The sequence below is a fragment of the Daktulosphaira vitifoliae genome, unplaced genomic scaffold, assembly GCF_025091365.1.
Source record: "Daktulosphaira vitifoliae isolate Bord-2020 unplaced genomic scaffold, ASM2509136v1 Scaffold_4, whole genome shotgun sequence".
NCBI classification, from domain to species: domain Eukaryota; kingdom Metazoa; phylum Arthropoda; class Insecta; order Hemiptera; family Phylloxeridae; genus Daktulosphaira; species Daktulosphaira vitifoliae.
This window is the reverse complement of record NW_026099575.1, coordinates 36533550-36558818: the sequence shown is the minus strand read 5'-3', so window position 1 is coordinate 36558818 and position 25269 is coordinate 36533550. Positions and strand designations below refer to the sequence as shown.

The 25269-nt window shown below is 25.7% G+C and overlaps 1 protein-coding gene and 1 long non-coding RNA gene across 7 annotated transcripts; one reads left to right on the top strand and one right to left on the bottom strand.

Annotated features, from left to right (window-relative positions):
• Positions 1 to 6613: 6613 nt before the first annotated feature.
• LOC126904002 (uncharacterized) lies at positions 6614 to 8191 on the bottom strand. 3 transcript variants are annotated; one of them, XR_007703647.1, is made up of 4 exons: positions 8065 to 8191; positions 7384 to 7553; positions 7088 to 7320; positions 6614 to 7017 (listed from the first exon to the last, which is right to left on the bottom strand). It is a non-coding gene; the product is annotated as an uncharacterized LOC126904002 (long non-coding RNA). The 3 variants fall into 3 exon arrangements; XR_007703646.1 differs by having other exon boundaries at positions 6615 to 7017; positions 8029 to 8191; XR_007703645.1 differs by lacking the exon at positions 8065 to 8191 and adding an exon at positions 7766 to 8019 and having other exon boundaries at positions 6618 to 7017.
• Positions 8192 to 13043: 4852 nt separating this feature from the next.
• LOC126904279 (ribose-phosphate pyrophosphokinase 1) lies at positions 13044 to 19893 on the top strand. Of its 4 annotated transcripts, XM_050683185.1 has the most exons (8): positions 13044 to 13288; positions 15369 to 15552; positions 16312 to 16383; positions 17674 to 17694; positions 18940 to 19163; positions 19220 to 19393; positions 19455 to 19614; positions 19680 to 19893. In XM_050683185.1, the coding sequence occupies exons 1-8, from the start codon at positions 13077 to 13079 to the stop codon at positions 19770 to 19772; spliced, it is 1140 nt and encodes a 379-aa protein (XP_050539142.1). In that variant the 5' UTR covers positions 13044 to 13076; the 3' UTR covers positions 19773 to 19893. The 4 variants fall into 4 exon arrangements, with proteins under 4 accessions (XP_050539142.1, XP_050539144.1, XP_050539143.1 ...); XM_050683187.1 differs by lacking the exon at positions 16312 to 16383; XM_050683186.1 differs by lacking the exon at positions 17674 to 17694 and having other exon boundaries at positions 13045 to 13288.
• The last annotated feature ends 5376 nt before the right edge of the window (positions 19894 to 25269 follow it).

The window sequence follows — 25269 nt, the reverse complement described above, 5'->3', positions numbered from 1 at the left end:
TACAATAAAGACCCTCGAAATGTATCCAACTATCGATACAATAGATACATATAGGTAAGGAAGGGGGCTTTAAACTAAAACAACCCCAGTTATATTACTGGTGTGAGCCTTTAAAGTTTTATTTTTTGAGGAGGAAGAAAAGCAATTCCAATATTCGAACGTAAAATCTTTTTTGACTCTCCTTATTAGTGCCTATTATTATAACATTTAATTAGTTGTAGTTTTCTGATTTATTATTTGGTAAAATAAAATATAGGGGTACGTGTCACTGATGATAGGAGTCGTCATTAAACAAATGTTTTATAAAGGTATTCGGTATCCCATTCTCTAAAACTGTCATTCCAATTATTCTCGTATAAAATCAAACTAAAAAATGATTTAATATCATTCATTGTTCAAAGGTGGGCAACGAAATTAATTCAGTCCAGTTTGGATTTAATCTTTTGATTGACCGCAATCTGGAGAGACTTGAGGAGGCTTCGTCTCCTAAAATTCTGCCATAGAATATACCGAAAATGAATTAATTTGTATTTCTTGTTGTATAGAAATATTTTTTAGAATAAGTAAAAAATTATGTAATTAGAGTTCCCAAATATTTTGTTACAATATTCCTACGCTCTAGTCAAATTAAGTAAACACAAGGCAGTTATAAGTTAACAGTGGACAATAGTTTACGATTAATCATAAACTTACTTAACTCTTCTGTGAAGATAATTAGTTTTAAATTTAACTAACTCGAGTTAAAAATATGCAGTCGATTCAGTAAAAAAATTGTTGAGTTTTTTTTTCATCTGTGTGATGATTACCTGAAGTTTTGTCAATTCTACGTACAGAGTTAAATATTTTAATTTATAATCATAATTAGTAATCAAACAATTGTTCATTTTTTTCTCATTAAATGGAAATCAAATATAATAATTTAATATTGAAATAGTAAAACTTTTTATATAAGATATATATATAAAATCTGGCATTACATTTTCACAAAACATACACTACATTATTAGACCTATAATATATTAAAACATTTATCCTATTATTATTTATTTGAAAAACGATTTGAGAATTTAAATAGTGAACTAATATACTAAAATTATTATTATAATTATACATATGAATCGTAAAATATTGTTGATTCATGGAAAAGGTAAATGTATGAAAAACAATTTTGACTATCGACAATAAGTGTTCTCGCAGTTATCGGCGGTGAGTAATATAACCTCCTCACGACGAAAATAATTATATTTTGGTGGGTAATATTTTGGAGGGAGTATAAAAATGTTTTTATGTATTTCCTTGATCCCCGATAAGACATCATGAAGTAGTGATAAATAGGTTTAGAATAAGGCACACTAGGCTCGATCATGAGTACCTCATACGACAAGACGAACCAGAACACTATGGGAAAGACCTTAGTGCGAAACATACCAGATTCGTTGTAGAAAATATACAAAAATCAGAAGCAGTCTTTTTTTTGTTGAAAATCTGTACGAATTACTAGGATCGAACCATGAAGTCACTGAAAAAGTTATTTCTTTTTTGAATCAAACTAAATAGTATAAAAAAATTTAACTTTTTGAATTTTAAAATTATGTACACATAAATAACTAAATTTGTAAATATCTAATTGTTATGAAACTTGTTAATTACTACGAGCCAATAACTATAGTCTCTCATGTTTTAAATAAAAAAAAAACGTTTTTATGTATACTTTCCAAATAAAAAATTCAGAGAACACCCTTGTTACCTCGTATACGGACATAGTTTTTTTTATAGGAATTAGTCCCCCCAAAATTCAGAAAAATCATATTTATTTAAATAAAATAAAGATAATTTTTTTTGTGATATAGTTTTAATAATTTTTCCTAACCCTTACACCGTCCTTAAATTTTTGTGATTAATATCAAAAAATTGATGAGTGACAAATATAGGTTATTAAGTTAATTTTATAATTTTTTAGAAAAGGATTTTTTCGGCCTTGTCCGCCAAAGTATAACAAATCAATTATCAATAAGATTATTTTTGCACTAAAAAATTTTTTTAAAACTTAGAATCTATAGAACTTATATATCGAGATTGAGTTAAAATAAATTATTTTTCAGCATCATATAAGTTCGTCAAACAAAAAAATACAGTCTATACGAATAGCATGCCGATAATGCGCCTTTTGCCACTATTATTATTCGTCTTAAGCGAATAATTTTTCACTTCTGTTTTAAATATTAGAAAAAACCTATATACACGATAAAAGACAATTTATTTTGTGCGTTTGAGAAATATTTCCAAATTAAAATCGCCTACTTTCTCCGATTTACAGATATATTTGAAAGTATGAGCCTTTCTTTGAATCGATACACGAGTGAAAATCGTGATCATGAAGGCTTACATTACTAATGGATATTGATAGCAGAACATCTCAATGAATTTCTTCCTATAAATCTATTTTGAATGTGACGATGACAAGGAATTTACTCATTTGTCTTGGTGACAATTCGCCTCAAGTAACATGACCAGTTGGACTTTGATCTAATCACCTGGGAATCTCAAAAATGCCAAAAGACTGACAATATGAAAACGATTTGGTCTATACAAGCAATGTACGACATCCACCCTTTACCTAAGTCGAATCAGTGAAATAGAATCGACAGCTATTTTTCTAATCTTTTTACATCTTTTAGTTTTTTTTTCAATTTAATAATTATTTCAATTATTTATTTTTTAAAACAATATCTAAAAAATATCTTCAGGTACAACTCTTTAAATTACTGCAGTAAAAATAAAAATTTATCCATCGTATAGTTTTTAAGCTTTACTTCAAAAATACATTATGCATAACATAATAGCTGTGACTTAAATATCTAATTTAATGGTCAAGTTCAAAATACTTTCTTTAAGCTTAAGTGATATGTCTTTCTCAACCACAAGTCCTCCCTATACTCATAAATAAAAGATTTTCACTGTGTCAGAGTATAAATTTATTCTTAATTAATATTAATAATTGAAATTAAATAAATAAGAATAAATGTTGCCTGAGACACAGTACAAAATTTTAATTTCTTATTTTTTTTAGGTATATAGACTTGTGGTTAAGAAAGCATAAAGGAATTAAGCTTATAGAAAATATTTCAAACTTATGTCTCAACTAAAAAAAAAAAATATTGTAAATTTATATATTACACATTCATAATAATCATATATATATATATTAGGGTGGTCCTTAGTTATAGAAGAAAAAAAATTTTTTAAGAAATTCAGAGTCATGGGCTCAAAATTTCGTTAGGTTCACTGAAAAAATGAAACTGGTAAAATTTGAGTACAATAAGTCAACCCCTTCACGTGCCTCAAAAGGGTTGAAGTTCTTCAAAAATGGGGTGGATTTTCTTTTTTTGAGTGTACGCTCTTTATTTTTGAAGTTTCGCCAAAAACACAAAGAACAATTTTTATAGAATTTAACGTGAACAAAAAATAAGGTAATATATTATTTTTTTGTAAAATTAATATTTTTTCGTAAAAATAAGAAAAATCAGTTTCACTTAATTTTTTTTAAAAAATGACATAGTTTTCAGTTATACTTTTCCAGTATCTTAAATTTTAATTGTACGCAAAAATTGCACAAAAGTAATATTAATCACCGTGATATCTTCTATAAAAAAGGTTTTTTGAGTTTTTTTCGAATTACGAATCCTTTCAAAATAAAAATTTAAAACAGCTACGAAATCGTGTTTTTTTTTTTAATTTTTTTTGTATGTATGTTTTTTTGTTCATAAATTAACAAATTTTCTTAGTTATATTATATATATATAAAAAAAAAACTAATAAGAAACACAATAAAATAATAATTATAATAGATGAGTGTTTAATATTTTGGAGAAAAGCGCGTATTCCTACACAATATTCTTTAGACTGTGTTATTAAATTAAAAAAATTGTATGAGAAATGGAGAAAGTTGGACAAAAATAAATCTAGAAAAACAGAAACACAAGAACAACATTATAATATTTTTTCTAAAGAATTAGACAACCTCTTTGACATTTCTCATATCAAATCTCTGAATATGATGAGTATTAATAAAGACAAACAGTTTTTATTGTCACAACTTAAAAAAGGACGCCCAGGGTGCATGCTTGGTATTGATATGAAGTTAACAGGTATTGAAATACGTAAAATTACTCGACAAGAAGAAGAAGATGATCGAAAGAAAAAAGAGAAATTATAAATCGCAAATTGTACAGGTAATTATTAAATATTACACAATAATTTCAGTACATTATAAGTAAGCAGTTTTTATATGCTGAAGTATTTTATTATTTGGCCGAAGCTCAATATTATATCAGCTCTAGCTCGGAGGACGAAGATATTGATATGGAGGAAAACGTTGAAGAAATGAGTCAATTACCTGGGCCTTCAAAAGAAGTAAATGCACTAGAAGATATATGTGGTTTTGTAGTTGAATGTTATATTAAAATGTGGTTTTCAGCTACGAATATTATAACAGCTCCTATAAATGTTTTAATGTTATTAAATTACAGTATTAATAAACCAAGAGAAGTAGCTATAAAAAAATTTATAAACCATTTATGGTATTTAAATAATGAGTGTGCTGTGTTTTCTTTATTTGACGATCAACTTGACATTAATACTAAACAGCGAATGGCAAAAAAAATATTAAAAGGTTATGAACAGAGCACGAATGAAGAGCCAGAAGAAAATGAAAATTCAAATAAAAAATTAATTTAAAAATATGAAAATTTATCAGATTTCCTAGAAAAAGATCTTCCTTTTTCGTTGCTCAGCAACAATTCATGGAAATTATTCGAGCGATTTAAATTGAAATTCAAGTTTTTATATGAAGATCCTACCATATGGGAAATAAATAATGAATACAATAACGCCAAAGAAATATTATCCTCGATAAAAATAGTAAACCACAGAATTTAGCGACAAATTTACAAGGGATGAATATCAAAAGCAATTTATATTACAAGTATGAAATTTTATAATAATACTGCAAAATTTTAAATTTTAAATTACTATATTTGTATTATAACCTTTACTTTGGACTATTTTAGGTGGTTCAACAATATCGCCAGCTGTAGTCGAGAAATTTTGAATAAAAAATATTCAAATTAGAAAAACTAATTATTGTGATAAACAATTATTATTTTATTGTGTTTCATATTATTTTTTTTATATATATATAATATAACTAAGAAAATTTGTTAATTTATGAACAAAAAAACATACATACAAAAAAAATTAAAAAAAAAAACACGATTTCGTAGCTGTTTTAAATTTTTATTTTGAAAGGATTCGTAATTCGAAAAAAACTCAAAAAACCTTTTTTATAGAAGATATCACGGTGATTAATATTACTTTTGTGCAATTTTTGCGTACAATTAAAATTTAAGATACTGGAAAAGTATAACTGAAAACTATGTCATTTTTTAAAAAAAATTAAGTGAAACTGATTTTTCTTATTTTTACGAAAAAATATTAATTTTACAAAAAAATAATATATTACCTTATTTTTTGTTCACGTTAAGTTCTATAAAAATTGTTCTTTGTGTTTTTGGCGAAACTTCAAAAATAAAGAGCGTACACTCAAAAAAAGAAAATCCACCCCATTTTTGAAGAACTTCAACCCTTTTGAGGTACGTGAAGGGGTTGACTTATTGTACTCAAATTTTACCAGTTTCATTTTTTCAGTGAACCTAACGAAATTTTGAGCCCATGACTCTAAATTTATGAAGTTGAAAAATATATATATATATATATATTAAATATTACAATTTTCATTTAGTTATAAATACTATGTGTAAATGATAATGGTATAAGAGTTTATTTTTTGAGTTGAAATTTTTTTTAAATAATATATTACATTCATGGAACAGTTGTAATTACAATTTAAACTAGATATAATTTTAAAATTAATCAATACTTTTGTAAAAAAATACTTTTACTAACAAATAGAAGTGATGATACACAAGTTACAGTATAAAATAAATTAAATGGACTTGACATCTTTGTTACTTTATTAATAACAAAGAAAAATGTATTAAATATTAGTTTACAAGTGATAAGTACATACTTTTAAGGGTAATAACAATTATTCAATATTGTAAAATGTTTAACTACTTATAAATAAAATATCAAGGAATACCCATGAAAAAATTTATTGGTGCACATTGTTAAAATTATGTGAAATCTTATTTTATAATAATTTCATTGTAATTATTATTAATAAAGAAAATCTATTCAGGTTTTTTTTTTTAAGGAAATATCAAACTGATTTCAAAAAATGTATACTGGATTTTAAAGAAAAAGAACTTTAAATAAACTATTTTTTACTACTTAATATTTTAAACTTTTCTTTGAGGACCACTGAAGATTATAATGGTTTTATTAATAATTAAACATTGATTAAAAAACTAATATCACAAAATTAAAATTGTTTAACAATGAGTTTTAAATTTTTACTCTTAGACGACACACAGAATTTTTAAATAAGAAAAAATTAATTCTACTTCTATATAACCAAAAATTACTCATTCTTATCATAATTTATATTAAACCTTGTAGCAAAACTAACACAGTTTAATAATATTTTAATTTTTTTTATATATAAGTTTAAGATAATTTTAGTAATTAAAGTTGATGAAAGAAAAATTGAAATTAATCATAAATTGAAATTAAGAAAATAATTTAAGAATATTACGAGTTTAAACAGATAAAAAAAAACTTAATTTAATAATTTTTTATCATGAATATAATTGTTTTGAGACTTAAATTAGGTAATGAATTGATATTTAAAATAATATATATATATATATATACAATTTACTAAGGAAATTAAAATCAAGCTATTGAAAATGGATTTTGGTCTAGGTCTTCAATAGAAGTTGTGTTGACAACTGGAAATGATTCTTGCAGAGTACCCGGAGTACGGGGTAGACTAGTTTACTTGTCTGAAGATGGTTATACTCACATATAAAGCAGAAGTTCTACTAATAGGTTTGACTTAAAACAAAAATAATCATGTTTTTCAATTCTCAGGCAAACACTAGGTTATATTATTTAATTTATTTACTTTGATATTCAGACAATTAAGATGTACTCGCTACAAGTCTAGCTGTAGGGGCACTGCTTCCATGGCATTAGTGCCAGAAAATGCACCCATTGGGTCCTTCCACAAGCACAACTATATAATCATTATAATGATGTGGAGATCGGTGCTTATAATATACAACTCAGGAGCCGGGCATCCACTGAGTCAACACAAACCTGGGTGCTATTGGAAGAAACTTCCAGAAAGTAATAACACTAAAAAAAGTATATTCAACAATTATTGCATTGAAGTTAGAAATACTATGTTTTTATTTTTACTTAGATATCCTAATGCAGCACAGGAAAAAAAAACCGTGTCATCCCTAAGAGTGATGAGGAACACATGGAAGAAATTTCTTTTTCAATCTTGAGGTCCTATTGCACTACATCCAAAATTATTAAATAGATACAATTAGACTTCAAGAGTTTTCTGTTTATGGGTTCAATATCTAAACAAATAATTAGTTGTTATTTTAACTCTTTCTGAAGACATTCAACTACATTGTCAAATTGGACATAGAACACCCAATTTTATATTGTACAAATATTAACAATTTTATGTTTATATTAATCATTATTTTTTAGTAATACACACTAATGAATAAAGTTTATATATTATTAATAAAAAATTAATTAATTTATTAATGTAGTAGGTTCTTACGCATTAAGAATTCAAAACACAAAAACGTTAAAGCAACGTGACCCTGACGTTGCAACATAACGATCGATTCGCCCTATTACTTATAATACAATCAAAATATAACATCACTTATTTTTCTTAATTTAATGTCGGAATATAATCCGTCATGATTATGGTATCAGATGGTCGGAGTACCAGACGTTCGAAACAATTACTACAGGTACTTAGTCAAATGTCGGAGCATTATCAGTTCCAGGCAAAGATGTTTTCGCGCTGCTACCTACCTTATATTTCTAATACATAAATTGAATTCCATATACCTCACTAATTCCGCGATAAAGATTGATGCGAATTCAGGTGGTAAACACTTAATACATTTTTTAAACTTCATTAATCTATTAATTTTGGAATAATCATTCAGAATACTACAGACAAGGCTATTTTCTGACCTAACCAAACCCCTCCAATTTTTTTCATTATATACATTTGTATATAATTATGCACATCGAAAAAGACAGCAACTAAATAATTCGATTTTGAAATAGTGAGGTATTTGAATTAAGGATTGACTCTTATTATAATAACTTTCATCAAAATATCAAAAAATTGGTTTGAAAAAGAAATTAAACTATTTAGAATATTAATAAACATATGGGATATAATTAGAGAGTCAATTTTATTTTTAAACTCTTAATAATGAGAAAAAATAAGCTACTGCCTCATTTGTTACATAGATTGTTATAAACCCAACCCAGCTATACATGTAGACATATTTTGACCCCTCTCGAATAAATATTCTAGATATCAGCCTGACTACATAATGTATTAAACAAATTTTAACGAACTCAAATATTGAATAAATCTATGACTTCTATTCATCAATATTTTTCATAAAAAAATTGTAAAATATTATTTTTATAATTTCAATAATATAAAAGAAACAACAGGAGTGTTAAAAATTTTAAATATTAAATTTATTTGTTTATATTTATTCAGCTTAAACTCTAAAAGTTAAAAATTTTGTTTATACTTAATAATGTAATTTAAAATTATTATTCTTATTGGAGAATAATTTGTAATATATGTATTGGAAAATACATCGTTAAATAATTTATAATTCAGAGTAATTTAAAACCAATGGTGATATTATGGCTTGTAGATAATAATGAGTAACCTTAAATTTGTTTGATAACCTTACCACATTTAATTAAATTGATAAATGGTTAATGATAAATGTATATTTAACGATTTTTTCAAAATAAACATTATTCTACTAGTAGTTGAAGATAGCTTTTGATCACTTTTTTCAGTAGTAACGAATTTTAAGAAGGATGTGTAAAGTCATGGGTTTTCTTAAAAAAATGTTAGGGTTTTTTAACATCTTGTAACATTGTATTTTGAAAGGGTTGAAACGCATAAATATTTTCCATGTAACTTTCTTCATTGTTGGAGAGTTTCTATCCCCTTTACTCTTCTTAAGAATGCCTAAGCATACATATATACAGAGATATTATTTCACAATAACTCGCGCAATATTTATAAAAATATATAATGTAATATTATTTTTTATTATTGGAAGTTAATAGCATCATACTTTCTATAATTTAAAAAAAAAATTGTTCAAATACCCATTCTTTCTCCTCAAAATTATATCAACTTTAGTTTTTTAAATGGAAACATAAATGTTTAACTATCTGACAAACTAGAATGTGATCTAAGACAATGATTTTTAAGATATAAATATCAACACTTGGACTACTGTTTTGAATGTAATTATTGCGGATCATTAATATCTGACATAAGCACAATCTGGGGGTCTAGAAGGGGCTTAGCCTTCTCTAGTTCAATCGTAGCCCTCTAAAATTATGAAAATTACATGTTGATTTATATAAAAATAGTTTGAATGGGGAAAACAGAAGTTAGATCCCCCAACCATTTTGTTCAAATTGCGCTTATAGTTCCTAAAGATAAAAATAAACAGACCAACACTTGACCTTTAGTTAAAGAGTCATAACATCCAAAATATTAAGCCAAAAGTTACTATTGATCAATCATTTTCTTTCATCATTCTCTAGTTTGTAAGTTAATTAAACTAAATTTAAGAATAAAAGAAGGGAAATAGAAACAAACTTCTATTTGTAAATTATTTAACGTTCTATTTACTTCTGTAAAGAAAAAATTATATCATTAATTTATTTAATTTTTTAAAACAAGGGTAATATATATTACAATTGTTCATTAACTTTTAAGTAATAAATGCAATATATGTAAAAATAACAAAAAATAATACTTTTATAACTAAGAATAATTAAATATAAAATCTATATACTTTTTAAACGAGTAAAAGCTAATGTTTTATACATATACTGCAAAAAATAATACAAATATTCTTCCCATCCAGTGGTGTAATTAGGGTTTAGTTCTGGGGATGTATCCTCGCCATTCCTTCCTTAGCTACGCCCCTTGTTTCACCTCTAGAACAAGATCTTAAGCTATTAAATATATATATTATATATGTTCAATTCTATGTATGCAAGAAAATTGAAGGGCTCCGTGCAAAAACAAGATAACAAGAATATTTTGACTATTCTATATTAAGACAATAATGATTAATACTCCTATATAAGAAAAAAATTCAACCCAAATTGTTCCATAGAACAATTGTTTCACTCTCGGAATAAGAATAAGATGGGCATATACAGGTAAGAGATCCAGATCCCAGTAAATAGTGTAATAATTAAATTAAATTTTTAATCTTAAATATTTATTTGGCTAGTAACATTTAACTTCTGAATTATTAATTAAATATTATTTTATAAATATAATTTTTATGATTGCAGGGAGCTTTGTAAAGAAGTAGAGGTTATAAGTACAATCTGATTTGTAAACTTATTTATTTGATATCTAAGAATTTTCATTTGTAGCAAATAGGTCAATGAAAAAATTACAAATGATATTATCCATGTACTTCAAATTAAAGTTAAGAATTTACTTAAAACGGTAATTAAATAATGTTTTAAAAAATATATTATGTATCATAATTATAAAAAATGTTCTAATTTTTTTCTCCATAATAATATAAAGTGAGTAATTTTTAATTTAAAAATAAGTGTTAAATAGAATTATAAGTTTAATTTTAACCTACTTTTGCTAAGAGTATAAGTTAAAAAAAAACAAGTTTACACTTGGATTATTTCCAAAATTTAGATGACCATAATGAATTTGTTATGATTTTGTTTTGTTTTTTAATTCGTCTATTATTTTCAAGCTTGTACACATTTTGTTAGTCAGCCAAACAAACATGGTCACCTACTAAATGATTTATATTAAAGCAAAAAATGCGTATTTAGTTCTAAGATATTGATTAAAACAATTAATTATTACCCTTAATTATATAAAAATAATATTAACTAAATAGAAAAATGTGACTCCTCGATGTATGTATAAATTGAATTATATCTTCCCATCTTTCTATTTATACTTATTTATAAATTTGTACAATCACCTAAATAAATAAAAATTGTATAATTGAACAAAATAATATATTCAGGGACCACGAGCATTTCTACTTTAACTCTTTTCTTAGTTAAACTCCAATAACATAATTGCTAAAATAATTACAAATTTTAAACAGCATATAATTCAGAAGACATAATATATCTTATAATATTTAATACAGTGTTTTTAAAATAAAATGTGTTGAAGAGGCTATTAAAAGTCTAAAAAATGTTTAAATTCTTTGATTGACGCAACTTAGACTTTTGTAAATACTAACAATTTTTCTATTATTGAAAAATGCTACATTTCTAGTAAGAATATAAACTTTGAAGGAAGGAAAACACGTGGACAGTTATGTAGCACATATCTTTTAAGTGATGTTTTGATCTAAAAAAACTGGTACGTCATAAATGATGCAACTTTTTAAAAATTATATTTATTTTTGATAATTTCAGTGTCTATAATACTTCATAACAAAAATGTGAAAAAAATTTAGTAGTGTAAATATATCATTAATTTTTAAAAATCTGAGAAGAAGCTTAACATATAAACATAATATTAATAATGGCGTTCAAATGTTCAAATATTCAAAACATAATCTATTTACACTTTGTCAATTTTACAGAATGTTCATTAGTTTTAAATAGTTGTTATGATTGACCAAATTTGTCAACTATTTAGATNTATTAATAATGGCGTTCAAATGTTCAAATATTCAAAACATAATCTATTTACACTTTGTCAATTTTACAGAATGTTCATTAGTTATAAATAGTTTTAAATAGTTGTTATGATTGACCAAATTTGTCAACTATTTAGATGCAGTCTTTAAAGTAGGATTGAAATTTTAACAATAGGCCTGTCTAGGAATCAAAAGCACAGAGCAGTAGCGTAACGAAGATTACGGGGACCTTGAATTAAGTGAAGGCCCCATTAAATTATTCANACAGAATGTTCATTAGTTTTAAATAGTTGTTATGATTGACCAAATTTGTCAACTATTTAGATTTTCACATAATAATTATTTTTAAGGAGATATGTATTGTTAACTATAATGATTGATATAAACGTCCTTATTCAGTTTTATAATTAACTTTAAAGTTTAAAAATAAATATTACTGATTCTATTTTACAATTATGAGAATTTATTTAATTAATTTAGGTTTTTATAACAAACTAACATACATTTTTTGATCATATATTTACTATGAATTGTAAAATTTGACAAAAAAAAAAATTGAACAAAATTACTTGAATTTGTGTAAAAATTTAGATTATAGAACCATATTTAGCCGAGTGAACTAAAATTAATTTTTATCGAACAAAAACAGTATTACCAGTGTACCTCAGGACCTCCAGAAAAACATTTCATAGTTATTATTAAGAATTTTATTCATATTAATTAGTTTTTGTTTAATACTTTTTTTCATTTGAAATACTTAGTTTAACATTTCTATTTCGTGTAAATATTAGATGAATAAATATCGCATAAGTAATCATTGTTCATTATTTTCTACCTGAGGTGAAATTTTTGAGCCAACGTGTTTTTTTTATCTAAAAGTATAAAAAGGTGTGTTCCGAGTTATTGAATGTTATTCAAGTTTTTAATCTAGGTAATAAGGTTATCCAAATTCAACCTTACAATTTACCCTATGTGGGAGTTGGACGTTAAGAAAGCAGCGACCTTCGAATTCGCAGGGACGGTGCAAAGTGGAGTCGACCGCCCGTTGCGCCACCGCTGTAGTCGGTGGGGACTGCGGAGAACGCGCGCAGTTGTTAGGGAGGAGGTTTGTGATTGTGCTTGTAGTTGTTAGACGATGAACGCGGCGGTAGTATGCCTTTGTTATCAGCCGAGTGTATTCGCGCCAGGTGTTTAGTTAAATCCAATTTGGTCGCGCCGCGTACTAACGTCCATAGCACGAGAATGCCGAATATCAAGGTATTCAGTGGCACGTCGCATCCAGATCTGGCGCAGCGGATCGTCGACCGTTTGGGCATAGACGTTGGCAAAGTTGTCACCAAAAAATTCAGTAATTTGGAAACATGGTGAGGGTTTAATTAATTTGTTGATGCTGAATTTTCAACTTAAAAAAAATTTCGAGTTGAATTTCCATTTCTGAAAAATTATGAAAATATCGTTATTGTATTCGTTCAAACCTATCTATTTAGTTTCGTAACTATTAAGCATCCGCCATTTTCAAAATAGATATTGATTTTTGTGTACTTTATAAGAGTATAATGTCTACAAGGAAATATTTAACCAATTTCAAACCAATTATCATCTACTATGATGATATTAATTTTTGGCGTTACCTCGTTTAATGCTTCTGTTATCCATTTAATCATACGGTATTAAATTTTTTAGGTTATGATAAAATGAGAATGCCTTGGTTGATCACGTACCACGTGTTGCCGCTCTTTACATAGAAAAAACACATGCTATTCTGTAGAATTTATATATTTTTCCCCAAACATGCGACACTTTTTTATGATAGACGGTCAATTACTATGTTCACACCTCNCGTGTTGCCGCTCTTTACATAGAAAAAACACATGCTATTCTGTAGAATTTATATATTTTTCCCCAAACATGCGACACTTTTTTTATGATAGACGGTCAATTACTATGTTCACACCTTACTCTATTTCTTGATAATACTACGATTGTTGGAAATTTAAAGTTGACAATTATAAGTATACTATAGATAAATTAATTTCAAGTGTGATAATTATACATTTATCTTTACTGATTTATTAAACCTGATTTTGTTTTTCGTATTAGTATGGTTTAATTATTTAACTATACTAATTTAACGAACCGTATTAAATGAAAGTTATTCTCATTTACGTCAAAATAGAATTGAGAATTTAAATTGTTTATAAAAATGATGTAATGTTTGCTCTTTTTAAGTAATATTCATTGTATTTTACTATTGTTATTACTTCGGGCTTTTTCTTACAATATCAGTTTGACGTATTGACTGATCAGATTGTTCTTTGTTTAGTCATTATCGTCATTGGTTACTAAAGGAATACAGAGTGATTCATTTATCATATTGGCTGATGATGAGACGCGGATTTTGCTATTTTTATCACCAATAATTTCTCATTCGTACTCTTCCTCCCGCCTAAAAATAAAAGTATCTATAATTTCCGAAATACTGGCCCAAAAGATGTTTTTAACCAGTCATTTTCTTTGGATCATTATCTATTAAATAAATTAGTTAATTATGTATATTACCATTTGAAAAAGTAAGGTTGACACCCTTATAGTGTATAAGGGATGAACATAAAAAATGCTTTATAATAGTTATATTAAAAAAAATTCTTAATCTAACTTTTTAATTTTCATTCATCAAGTGGTTCATAATTAATGAATCACTGTACATACAACATGAATATTTTTTATATCAACTGTGACAAATGTTTTATTATCATTAATTTTGGTTATAATATTGATATTTGTAGTCTGATGACAAGTTTGTTACTTAAAAAAAAGTTCATCTCACCTGATAACTGTATTTAAAATTATTAGTTTTATTTCTTCTGTAAAAATAATTATGTTAGGGCTTATAATATGTGTTTTCATAATTATGATTATTTAACAAAAAATTTTTTTTTAATATTTCACATAATTCCTGTATTTTGAAAAAAAAAAAGTCAATTTATTTAGTTGGATATTTTTTTATAGCTCTAGCATACATGTTGAAGGTTGTTTATATATATAAATGCATTAAATATTTTATATTAAAAATTTGATTGGATTAAAAATAAAAACCAATTAAAAGATAATTGTCAAAATGAAAACTTACTTTCAAGAATAACAAAATAAAGATAGGTTTTTCAGAAATATTTTGCATAAAACTTAAGTTTTGATAACATAAATAGCTGCTCTTTAACCATTATTCAATTAAAAATATTAACAAATAATAGTTCAACAGGATTCCTGTAATTTATTTCTATATATTTGGAATTTTTTATATGTAATTATTGAGTACTGTGTACTTTTTATTCAATCTCAAAAATGTTTAATATATCAATAATCTGTTTATCAAAGTATGAGATATCATATCAGATATGTCATTTCCCATAACTTGAATGATTTTGTTTAATTATGTATTTTTAGTGTTGAAATTGGTGAATCAGTCAGAGGAGAAGATGTTTATATTGTGCAGAGTGGTAGTGGAGAAGTTAATGACAACTTGATGGAATTGTTGATTATGATAAATGCATGTAAAATAGCATCTGCTTCTAGAGTTACAGCTGTGATTCCATGTTTTCCTTATGCAAGGCAAGATAAAAAAGATAAGGTAAGTTACTCTATGTAACTTAAATTATTAATTTTATTTAACTAAGGTATCATAAGTATATCAGTATTTGTAAATACATGCTAATATGAACTTTTATAATTAAATATTTTTATTCATTACGTCTCAATAATTAAAATCACTGTTAATTTTTAAGGAATATTAATATAAAAAAAATAAAAATTACCTTAAGTTATATAGATCTTTATTGATTACAGTTTTTATAGATTTATTTACAAATACTAAAAATGTAATAAATAAGTTGTACTCAAAATCATAATCGTGTGTTGCAAGGGAACAATTCTTTAAGTGAATAAGCAATTGTATTCTATTATATTAAATTATATTAATTAAATTATATTTGCATTAACAGAAAAAGAAGCATTTTTAACTTAAAAATAAATTTTGCTTATATTTTACTAAAGGTATGGTTTAAGTATGGAAAGGTTTCTTCTTTTTGCACAAAACAAAAAAAATTATATAACTAAATTAAAAGTATATTTGCTAATTTGAGTTCTAATTAAGTGATTTTAATCATATTCACTAACTAAATTATAGTTATAATTTAAGTGATTCATATAACACAGAGCAATTCTATTAGTTTAACTGTACAATAATATCCTTATATTTGTATTAGATTCTTAAATAAGTTAAAGTTCGTTGTTTTTCCAGATAATACATTTCTTTTAGTTGTAACTTTAATTACTTACTTCATTATACTGTTAACTAATTATTTTTCGCTATATATGCTGTAAATCAAAGAATGGCGACGTACCCGAGAATGACAATATTAGATCAAGGGCCTCTGTCAAGTGCAATGAATGGAAGTTTCGGGTATAGTTTTATTCAATGAAAAATAATATATTAATCTGGGCACTATTAAGCGCATTCTTATTTAACTTACTTCTGGGAAATTTATTTGTATCTCATGTGTTTGTTGAACTATATTTTAATATGTGTTCAATTTTAGAATTTCCATTCATAAATAACATTGTAATTGTCACTGCGTCATTATTGTAATTAATAGCTGTCAATGCTTAAAACCTGTAAACGGTGAATCTTATTTTTACTTTTAAATAGTCAGATAGCTTATTTGTTATTGCAAGTAAATTAAAAATAATACTCAATTCACCTTAAAGTTTTGGAACTTATTTGTTGTACTTCTTTAACAGACACTGTATTTTTATAAACAAGCTTATATCTTAGAAATTCTGATACTATGCCAAATTTAATGTTTATGAATTACAGCAATGCTTCATTGACATTCTAATTATTTAAGACACTTCAGGTGTGTTATAAACCAAATTATTGCTGCACTCTCATTAGCACTTATTAACTTAACATTCAACCAAACAAATTACACTTTATTACTTGATTATCAATACTCTCTTGAATTTTTTATGTTGTTTGCATCATAGAAATGTTTATATTATAAAAGAAATTTAAAACAATAATAAGTAAAATTAAAAATTTGTTTTTATTAAGGATATTTAAAAAATAAAAATGAAAATTTAGTTACAAACATGTTTTATAGTAAATAAATAATATAATTGTTTATTTTATGGTTTTATTATCACCCAAAAATGTATAAAAAAAATATTTTGTTATAATGTTTATGTATTTAACACAATTCTGTGTTTATAATATCAATATTGTCAATAATCCATCTTGAATCATCAATAGCTTTTGTAAACATTTAGAACCCCAGTAACCTTTGCACATATTTTCATTTAATATAATCTTATGTCATATTTTTCTTTGTGTAATTAATGACAATATTGGTATTAATGTAATAATATAATTATATTACATCATTATCTTTTCATTTTCAAACTAAACTTAATTTTTTATACTCAAATATGAACAATTTTCATTTAATGATAAAAAGAAATAGACAAATTATGAGATTTTATAGATATAAAGTAAAAACCAAATTTTAAAAACTTACAAAACTCATTATTTTAAAACATTTTAATACGACTTCATTTATATATATATATATTTTAATTTAAATGATAAGATTGAAAAAAATATTATGAAAGTAGATTGTTATTAAAATAAATTGTGCACAAATCACTAGTTTGATATTGATATAAAATTCATTACAATTTTTGCTTTTTACAGGAATTATTTTGTGATTATATGGTCAGTTATCAGGTTCTAAATAAATTAATAGTTCACAAATAAAAAAAATTTAATTTACCGTAGCATGAGTTTTATTAGTTCAAATGTTATTAAAATTATTGATTTTTTTAACACAAGTAACTTAGTTTTTAAACAAAACATAATATTTTTAATTAAATCTATATACCAGAAGTAAAATATCACAAGTAACAATTTTTTTTTTAAAGATAATTCAAAATAAATATGACATATATAGTTTACCTCTATTGAGCAGAAATTATACCATGTAATCTGCAAAAACGCTGTTTTTAATTTCTTGTAATAATTTGAAAATTTTGTTAAAGATTACTTTAATATTAGTATAAAAAAAAAATATAAAATAATATTATCAGTTTGAATTCACTTCTTATTTTTATTCATAGTAATATATAAATTTAATAGTTTTATATATTGAAAGTTATTAGGATTAGTAAGATTTAGAAAAATAAATACAAAAGAGTATGTAATGCATAACAACATTTTTGTAAATTTTTAAGATATAATTAACTTGAATAAAATTTTAATTGTAATAGTAGATATGACAATTGTCCGAATATGTTATTTAGTTATAAGAACATGTTAATGGAGCTTTACATTTTTATTTTCTCGGCCCTTATAATTATTTACTTTGATACTTCTTGTATAATATTGTAAATTTACATTATAAACTAAGTATAACTAACAATATATCTTTCTCTTTACACATCTGATTTTTCTTAACTAGATATTAACATGCATCTTTCTTTGGTGAATTAGTGTAATAATTCTGGTTTGTTACTTTAGTCCTTCCATACTGGTATCTAAGTGTGTATATTAAAACATAAATAAGTAACTATTATATTTTATTCTATGTTGTATATTTCTTGTATGCATGCAAATTTAAAACCACCAACTAATTTCACTTTAAGTGGTTGGTTTATCAGTGGATACTTATGAAAATTATTGTTGTTTAAATTAAATGGGCGTTAGTTATTTATCATTTATAATACTAATGTTATATTTTATTTACTTTTGCTCGAAACTACCAATTTTATCACTGATTGACCAAGCCACACACTAATAATATTTATCCTCGGGGTTTGCTTCTTGGTGTATGGCTGTATTTTGGTTTAGTGAGCTAAAAGCTAGATGAAATTTAAAAATTGATTTAAAACAAAACAAATTCCAAAATTTATTTGTTATTAAAATTAAAATAATTAATAATTTTTTGTTTATATGGAATTATAGAGCAGAGCACCAATATCAGCTAAATTGGTTGCTAATATGCTTTCAGTGGCTGGTGCTGATCATATTATTACTATGGATCTTCATGCATCTCAAATTCAAGGTTTCTTTGACATACCAGTTGATAACCTATTTGCTGAACCTGCTGTGCTCAAGTGGATTAAAGAAAATATATCTGAATGGAGAAATAGTATTATAGTATCACCTGATGCTGGTGGAGCTAAAAGGTTTTTTCAAATTAAATATATTAATAATCATTAAATTAACAAAAATATATTTTCAGAGTTACGTCAATTGCTGACCGATTAAATGTTGAATTTGCTCTTATTCATAAAGAACGAAAAAAAGCGAATGAAGTAGCTTCTATGGTACTGGTAGGTGATGTTAAAGAACGTATTGCTATATTAGTTGATGATATGGCTGATACATGTGGTACAATATGCCATGCTGCTGAAAAGTAATTATTAAATAATTACTAAGAATTATCTCAAATTAATTATAAAAATTTTATTTACAAGATTAACTGAAGCGGGTGCTACTAAAGTATATGCAATATTAACTCATGGTATATTTTCTGGACCAGCGATATCTCGTATTAATAGTGCTTGTTTTGAAGCAGTAGTAGTAACTAACACCATTCCACAGGACGGTCATATGAAAGAGTGTCCTAAAATTCGTGTAAGTAAAATAAAAAAAATATTCTAATTATCTTTAAAATATAATTCATTTTATTTCTCTAATAGTGCATCGATGTATCAATGATGTTTGCTGAGGCTGTACGACGTACACATAATGGCGAATCTGTCTCATATTTGTTTTCAAATGTGCCTTATTAAACTTTAATGAAATATTGTGGCTATTTATTTAATATAAATACATTTTTTATATTAATCCAATGCTCAAAAATGTAAATCTATTAAATTAACAATTTGTCGATAGATTAAACAAATTATTTGAGCTAGTGTTTTATATTCATTTTTACCACTATGTCCATGTATATGTCATAAATGTATTATTTCAATGATACATATCTCTACAAGTTCTTTTGTATTATTTAAAAAAATAATGGTCAATTAAATGTAGCTAAATTAAACCTAATTTTTCTTTTAAGATTATATTGAAATTGTTAACTACTATGGTAGAATTTTAAAAGAAATATCTTTGAAGAGATCTCATAAAGTTCATATTTAACATATTGTTGAATATTATGATTTGTTAAAATAAAGAGGTAAAATTTTATTAATTTTGAAATGTTTTAATGTTCAAAAAATTGGTTTTGAAAGGAATATAATATTGTCGTGACTAATACTTTTAAACATCAATTAAATATAACTTAATTTTAGCAGCAAGATTTTTAAAACTAGTTTTTGTGTAGCTGAATTATGTGTAAAAACCATTTTTTTAGTAGTCACGTATTGTTTTATGAAAAAATATCACATTTTATAATTTACATGATAATTTGTTACGAGCTTATTTGTTATTCCCTCAAAGTAACGTATATATAATATTTGACTTAACAAGTCATATTTTCCATTTTTATTTAAGTGTTCATTATTGTTTTACTTTAATGGTATATTTTATGTACCAGAAATTTGTTTTTATTTACATTATATAAAAAATTAAACTTTAACAAAAAGCATATATTATGTAAAATATGAATGAATATTTTTTTGTATAATATTTTAAAAATTATATTGTTAATGACTTTAAGAAATTGATTTTTATTATTTATCAAAGTTATTGAACTATTATATTATCAGAAAGCAATGTATCCCTTAAAATATAAATATTCTTGTTCAATTATGTTTAACACCTTCATTCTCTCTTGTATAACAACTCTATAACGGCGCTAGTTGAGTACGAAGTATGCTTACACAAATAAAGTTGATTAGCAAAATAATGTTCAGTTTTTTTTATAAAAAATATTAAGAGCCCAACTAAATTATTTTGCACGAATTCTATCAAGAGTTAGTATAAAATTGTGATACTTATGGTATTACATCCAGTAATATTAAACACTAAAGGGTATATTTCTCCCTAAGGGAAATGCGACTCTTAGAAGATACCATGACATTTTTTCATTCAATTTTTATATTGTAAAGAAAATAATTAACACGTGTCATAAGAGGATTGAAAATTTAACCAAAATGCATTTTTTTTAAAACAACCGATTAAATGGATTTTATTGAATTATTTAAATAATGTATACGAAATGTTCAACCTATAGACAAAGTTACATAAATAATTATTTAAAATTTAATATCATATAAATTATTTGTTTGTTTTATTAACAAATACTGGGTTTAGTTTTTTTATTTAATGTAGTTCATATTGTCTGTCTGATATTAAAATGAGAAAAAATTATTTTCTTTTGTAACATTGAAAAAAATAATACAAAACAAATTAACTGATTTATTATAAATGAACACATGTAGTTCAATCATTCCTTCGCAAATATGAAGAAGCTATGTTATCGACAATTGATAGCTATTAAGTAAGTGTAGACTTCATTGTATCTGTAATGATCCACATAGTCTGATGAAATTGAGAGTTAAATTTTTTTTTATAGTGTAAACTTCTTGCCTAGAGGTGTGCATCACACTATACAATATCGTATTAGCAGAGCTTCTGAAAACAGCTAAATTATCATTTTAACTGGTCCCAGCAAATTTAGCGTCTAGGATGTTTTTAGTTATATTTTGAAAAGACTAAGAGCTCATTTTTTTACGGCGTTCTAAACTACTAGATCTTAAGCTATAATTAAATTTTAAGAGCCTAACTTAAAAAAAAAACCAGATATGTGGGTTCGAAAAACCAGATGAACTGTTTCGTATAAAGATATACCCGAATTGCGGGAAATTAGCTCAGATATGTCATTTTAAATAATAAATGTTGTTTTTTTTCCAATATTTTAAAAGAAAATACCTTTTCCTATATTAATACCTAAAAATTTTAACTACGCGTTTAATGAAACAAATAAAAAAATAAATATACTATTAAATAATTTAATATATTTTATTATATAATAGAACAAGAAAAAAAAACGCTTTTCTGGGAAAATTATTTAGTGCTCCAATTTTCAAAAAAAATTTTTAACGAAAATACTTGATTACGAGACTCCGTGTATTAAACTAAAAAGAAATTAAATAAGAGAGAGAGATAAAATAATATATGATGAAATAATATGTGGTTAAGTAAGGCAAAATATGCAAGGGTGTAAAGGATGTAATGATATAAATAAAAAAGGGGTTTAGAAAGGTGAGTAAACGGTGGCTGAGCATTTAAGGGTAATAGTCAAATAAATAAAATAAACACAAACGTTTATGACAAAATAATGGATTGATCTCGGAGTTGAACACTATTGAATAAATGATGTTAAATATCCCTGACAAAATTTTATAATTTATCTTAAAGGTCTATTACTCAATAGATTGTTTGTGGATTGAAAGCATAAATAAAACTTGGACTTACCTTGTATTCTACGTAACGTAACGATATTTTGAACAATTTAATATTGATTTTGAATTTCATAAGTTGTACCACTACGCATTATACAGTCAATATGACTGTTTAAAAAACAATTTAATTCTAAATAATATGAAACACAAAATCTACGACTGGTTTTTTTATATGTAAAAGATTCTATATTTTTATTATAAATATAATTTAATAGTGTACCTTTACTTCGTTTTGTTGAATAAGTATCATTTTAGAGAGTATTTTATTAAGAGATCGACACCAATACTTTTTAAAACTTCTTCTGGCGAGCAAAACAAGATTCAAAAATATTTATATCTGTGTAAAAATTTTATCAAGGGGGTTAAATACATTAAGCCGAGAAACTAGCTACTCATTAAGTATAGAATTGCAATACACTTAGTTCAATAAAATAATTATTAAGTTAATTTATATTTCAGTTTGAATTAAAACAATTGTGGCTTTTAACTTTGTCTACCAGCGCGATGTTCGTTAGATCAAACACACTGAATTCATACATGTACAAAATATAACATCATATATCGTCCTAATATTGTAAGCAGTGGTGTAGTCCTAAAAATGTTTATGGGTATACGCCTATATAATGAATAGAGAATAACGTGGGGGGCTCCGCCCCCCACACCTCCATTGCATTTTACATTTTCTACATACAATATTTCACATTATCAACAGTGATATAGTCGTAATTTGATCAATAGATAAGTTAAAAACCTAAATGAGGAAACGTGGGGAATTTCACCCCCACACTACATTTCAAAGGCCTTAACTATAACATAGTTTTGGGGGACGGAATACAAATATTGTGATATTTTAACTGTGTTAAAAATATGTATTTTCTAATTATTACATAATGCAACTAAAACTCCTAACCCTCCCAGTTGCTCCTTCCAACTTCCAAACTATTACTCGAATATTTTTACTGACACTTCTAAGTTCTTACATAAATTAAATTTCATAGTCATACAATCGATAAGTGTATTATTAGATACCGTTATATTTTTTATAAATAAACAATAAACTTTTTGCAGTAATAAAATAATCTTACAATCATTGTTTTCAAATCGTTAGAACATAAATGAAATAAACGTGAATAGGTACATGTTAGCACTATCTTAATTCATTATAGTTAATATATTAAATACTAGACTGGTTGGTAAACGGTTTATGNGGTAATATATTAAATACTAGATTGGTTGGTAAACGGTTTATTACGGAAAAATACAAATTACCAATTTCAACAGCTATAGGTTAACCCAATAACTTTCAGTTTCAACTTAGTATGTGCTATATCGTTAATTTCTGGTCGATGTTTTAAATTTTGTCAAATGTCAATAAAATTGTCGTGAAATGATGAACATTATCCTATTTATTTTATTGATATTTATTTATACACTTCGACAGTGTTTTGTTTTACATTTATATTCTATTTTTAAAATGATAATAGTCTCGAGCTATATTTGTGTGTTTATAACTTCAGGTATATGTTTATATGTGGTATGACTGTAGAGATTAAACAAACTGATAAGAGTTATTCAAAATTTGTGTTTTATGACAAACGTACCTATATTCGATACCCACGTATTACTTTTTATTTTATCCTTTAGTCTATACTCTTTAACTATTTTATAAATACGTATATGCACTAATAAGAAAACTAACAGTGGGTATACGCTCCACGACACCTCTGATTGTAAGTGATATAATATTACATCCGGGAAAATTTTTGCCGCTCACCCGCGAGCGTTTAAAAATGTTGACCATTTTATGACTTAAGGTTTGAAATTTTCACCAGATCTGTCCAAAGACATTTCTGAAATATTAAAAAATTAATTCAATCCATTCATTTTTTAACTAACTTATCTTTTTTTTTATATACTCGAGATGCCAGGGCCATCGCCTGAAATTCCCGAGCAACATTTAAGACCACGGGCATATTTTTAAAAAGGGTATCAGCTAATTTTTGTGCACATGTATATTTTGACCTTATATTTGTAAAAAAAATATACTTTTAGATCAAATTTTCTCTTTAATTTATATTTAATACATGTTATAGTTGTCATATATGAATTGATTGGGTTAGATCATTTATTCCGAAATCATGTGTTAGTTATTTTTATATTTTATGTTTGGTTTATTAAGTATACAAATATAGGGTTTTTCAATAAGAGGTGTTATTTTGAATAGCCCGCTATTTCGGTAGATGTCACTTTTGAAGCTGTCAATTTTTGACATTTGACAAGTAGACACTACGCCATTAATAAAAATGGAACGATACACGCTTCAACAACGCAATGAAATTATTAAAATTCACTATAAAAATGGTGAAAATTTGGCAGAGACGGTTTGTAAAACTCGAACATTTTTGGGTCGTCGTGAAGCACCTTGTCGGACCGCAATACAGAAATTGGTGAAAAAATTCGAGCTGTTGGAACGAGTTAGTGATGTGGAGAATAAAACCTGTGCACGTCGCTCAAAAACAGCCGGAGAATATTGCTGTTGTAGCCGATAGTATTTGGAAAGAATTGGATGGTATTCATCTGGACAACGTTTACTTTCAACAAGATGGCGTTACGTGCCACACAAGCAACGAAACCATTGATCTTTTACGGGAAAAGTTTCCGGACCGTGTTATCTCTCGAAGAGGTGATCACAATTGGCCACCGATCTTGTGATTTAACACCTTGCGACTTCTTTCTTTGGGCAACGTGAAAGAGAAAGTCTACGTTAACAGCCCAACGTCGATTCAAGACCTCAAAGAAGGAATTCGTGAGGCTATCGAGGGCATAGAGCAGCCGCTTTGCGATTGGGTTATGGAAAATTTCATGCAAAGGATAT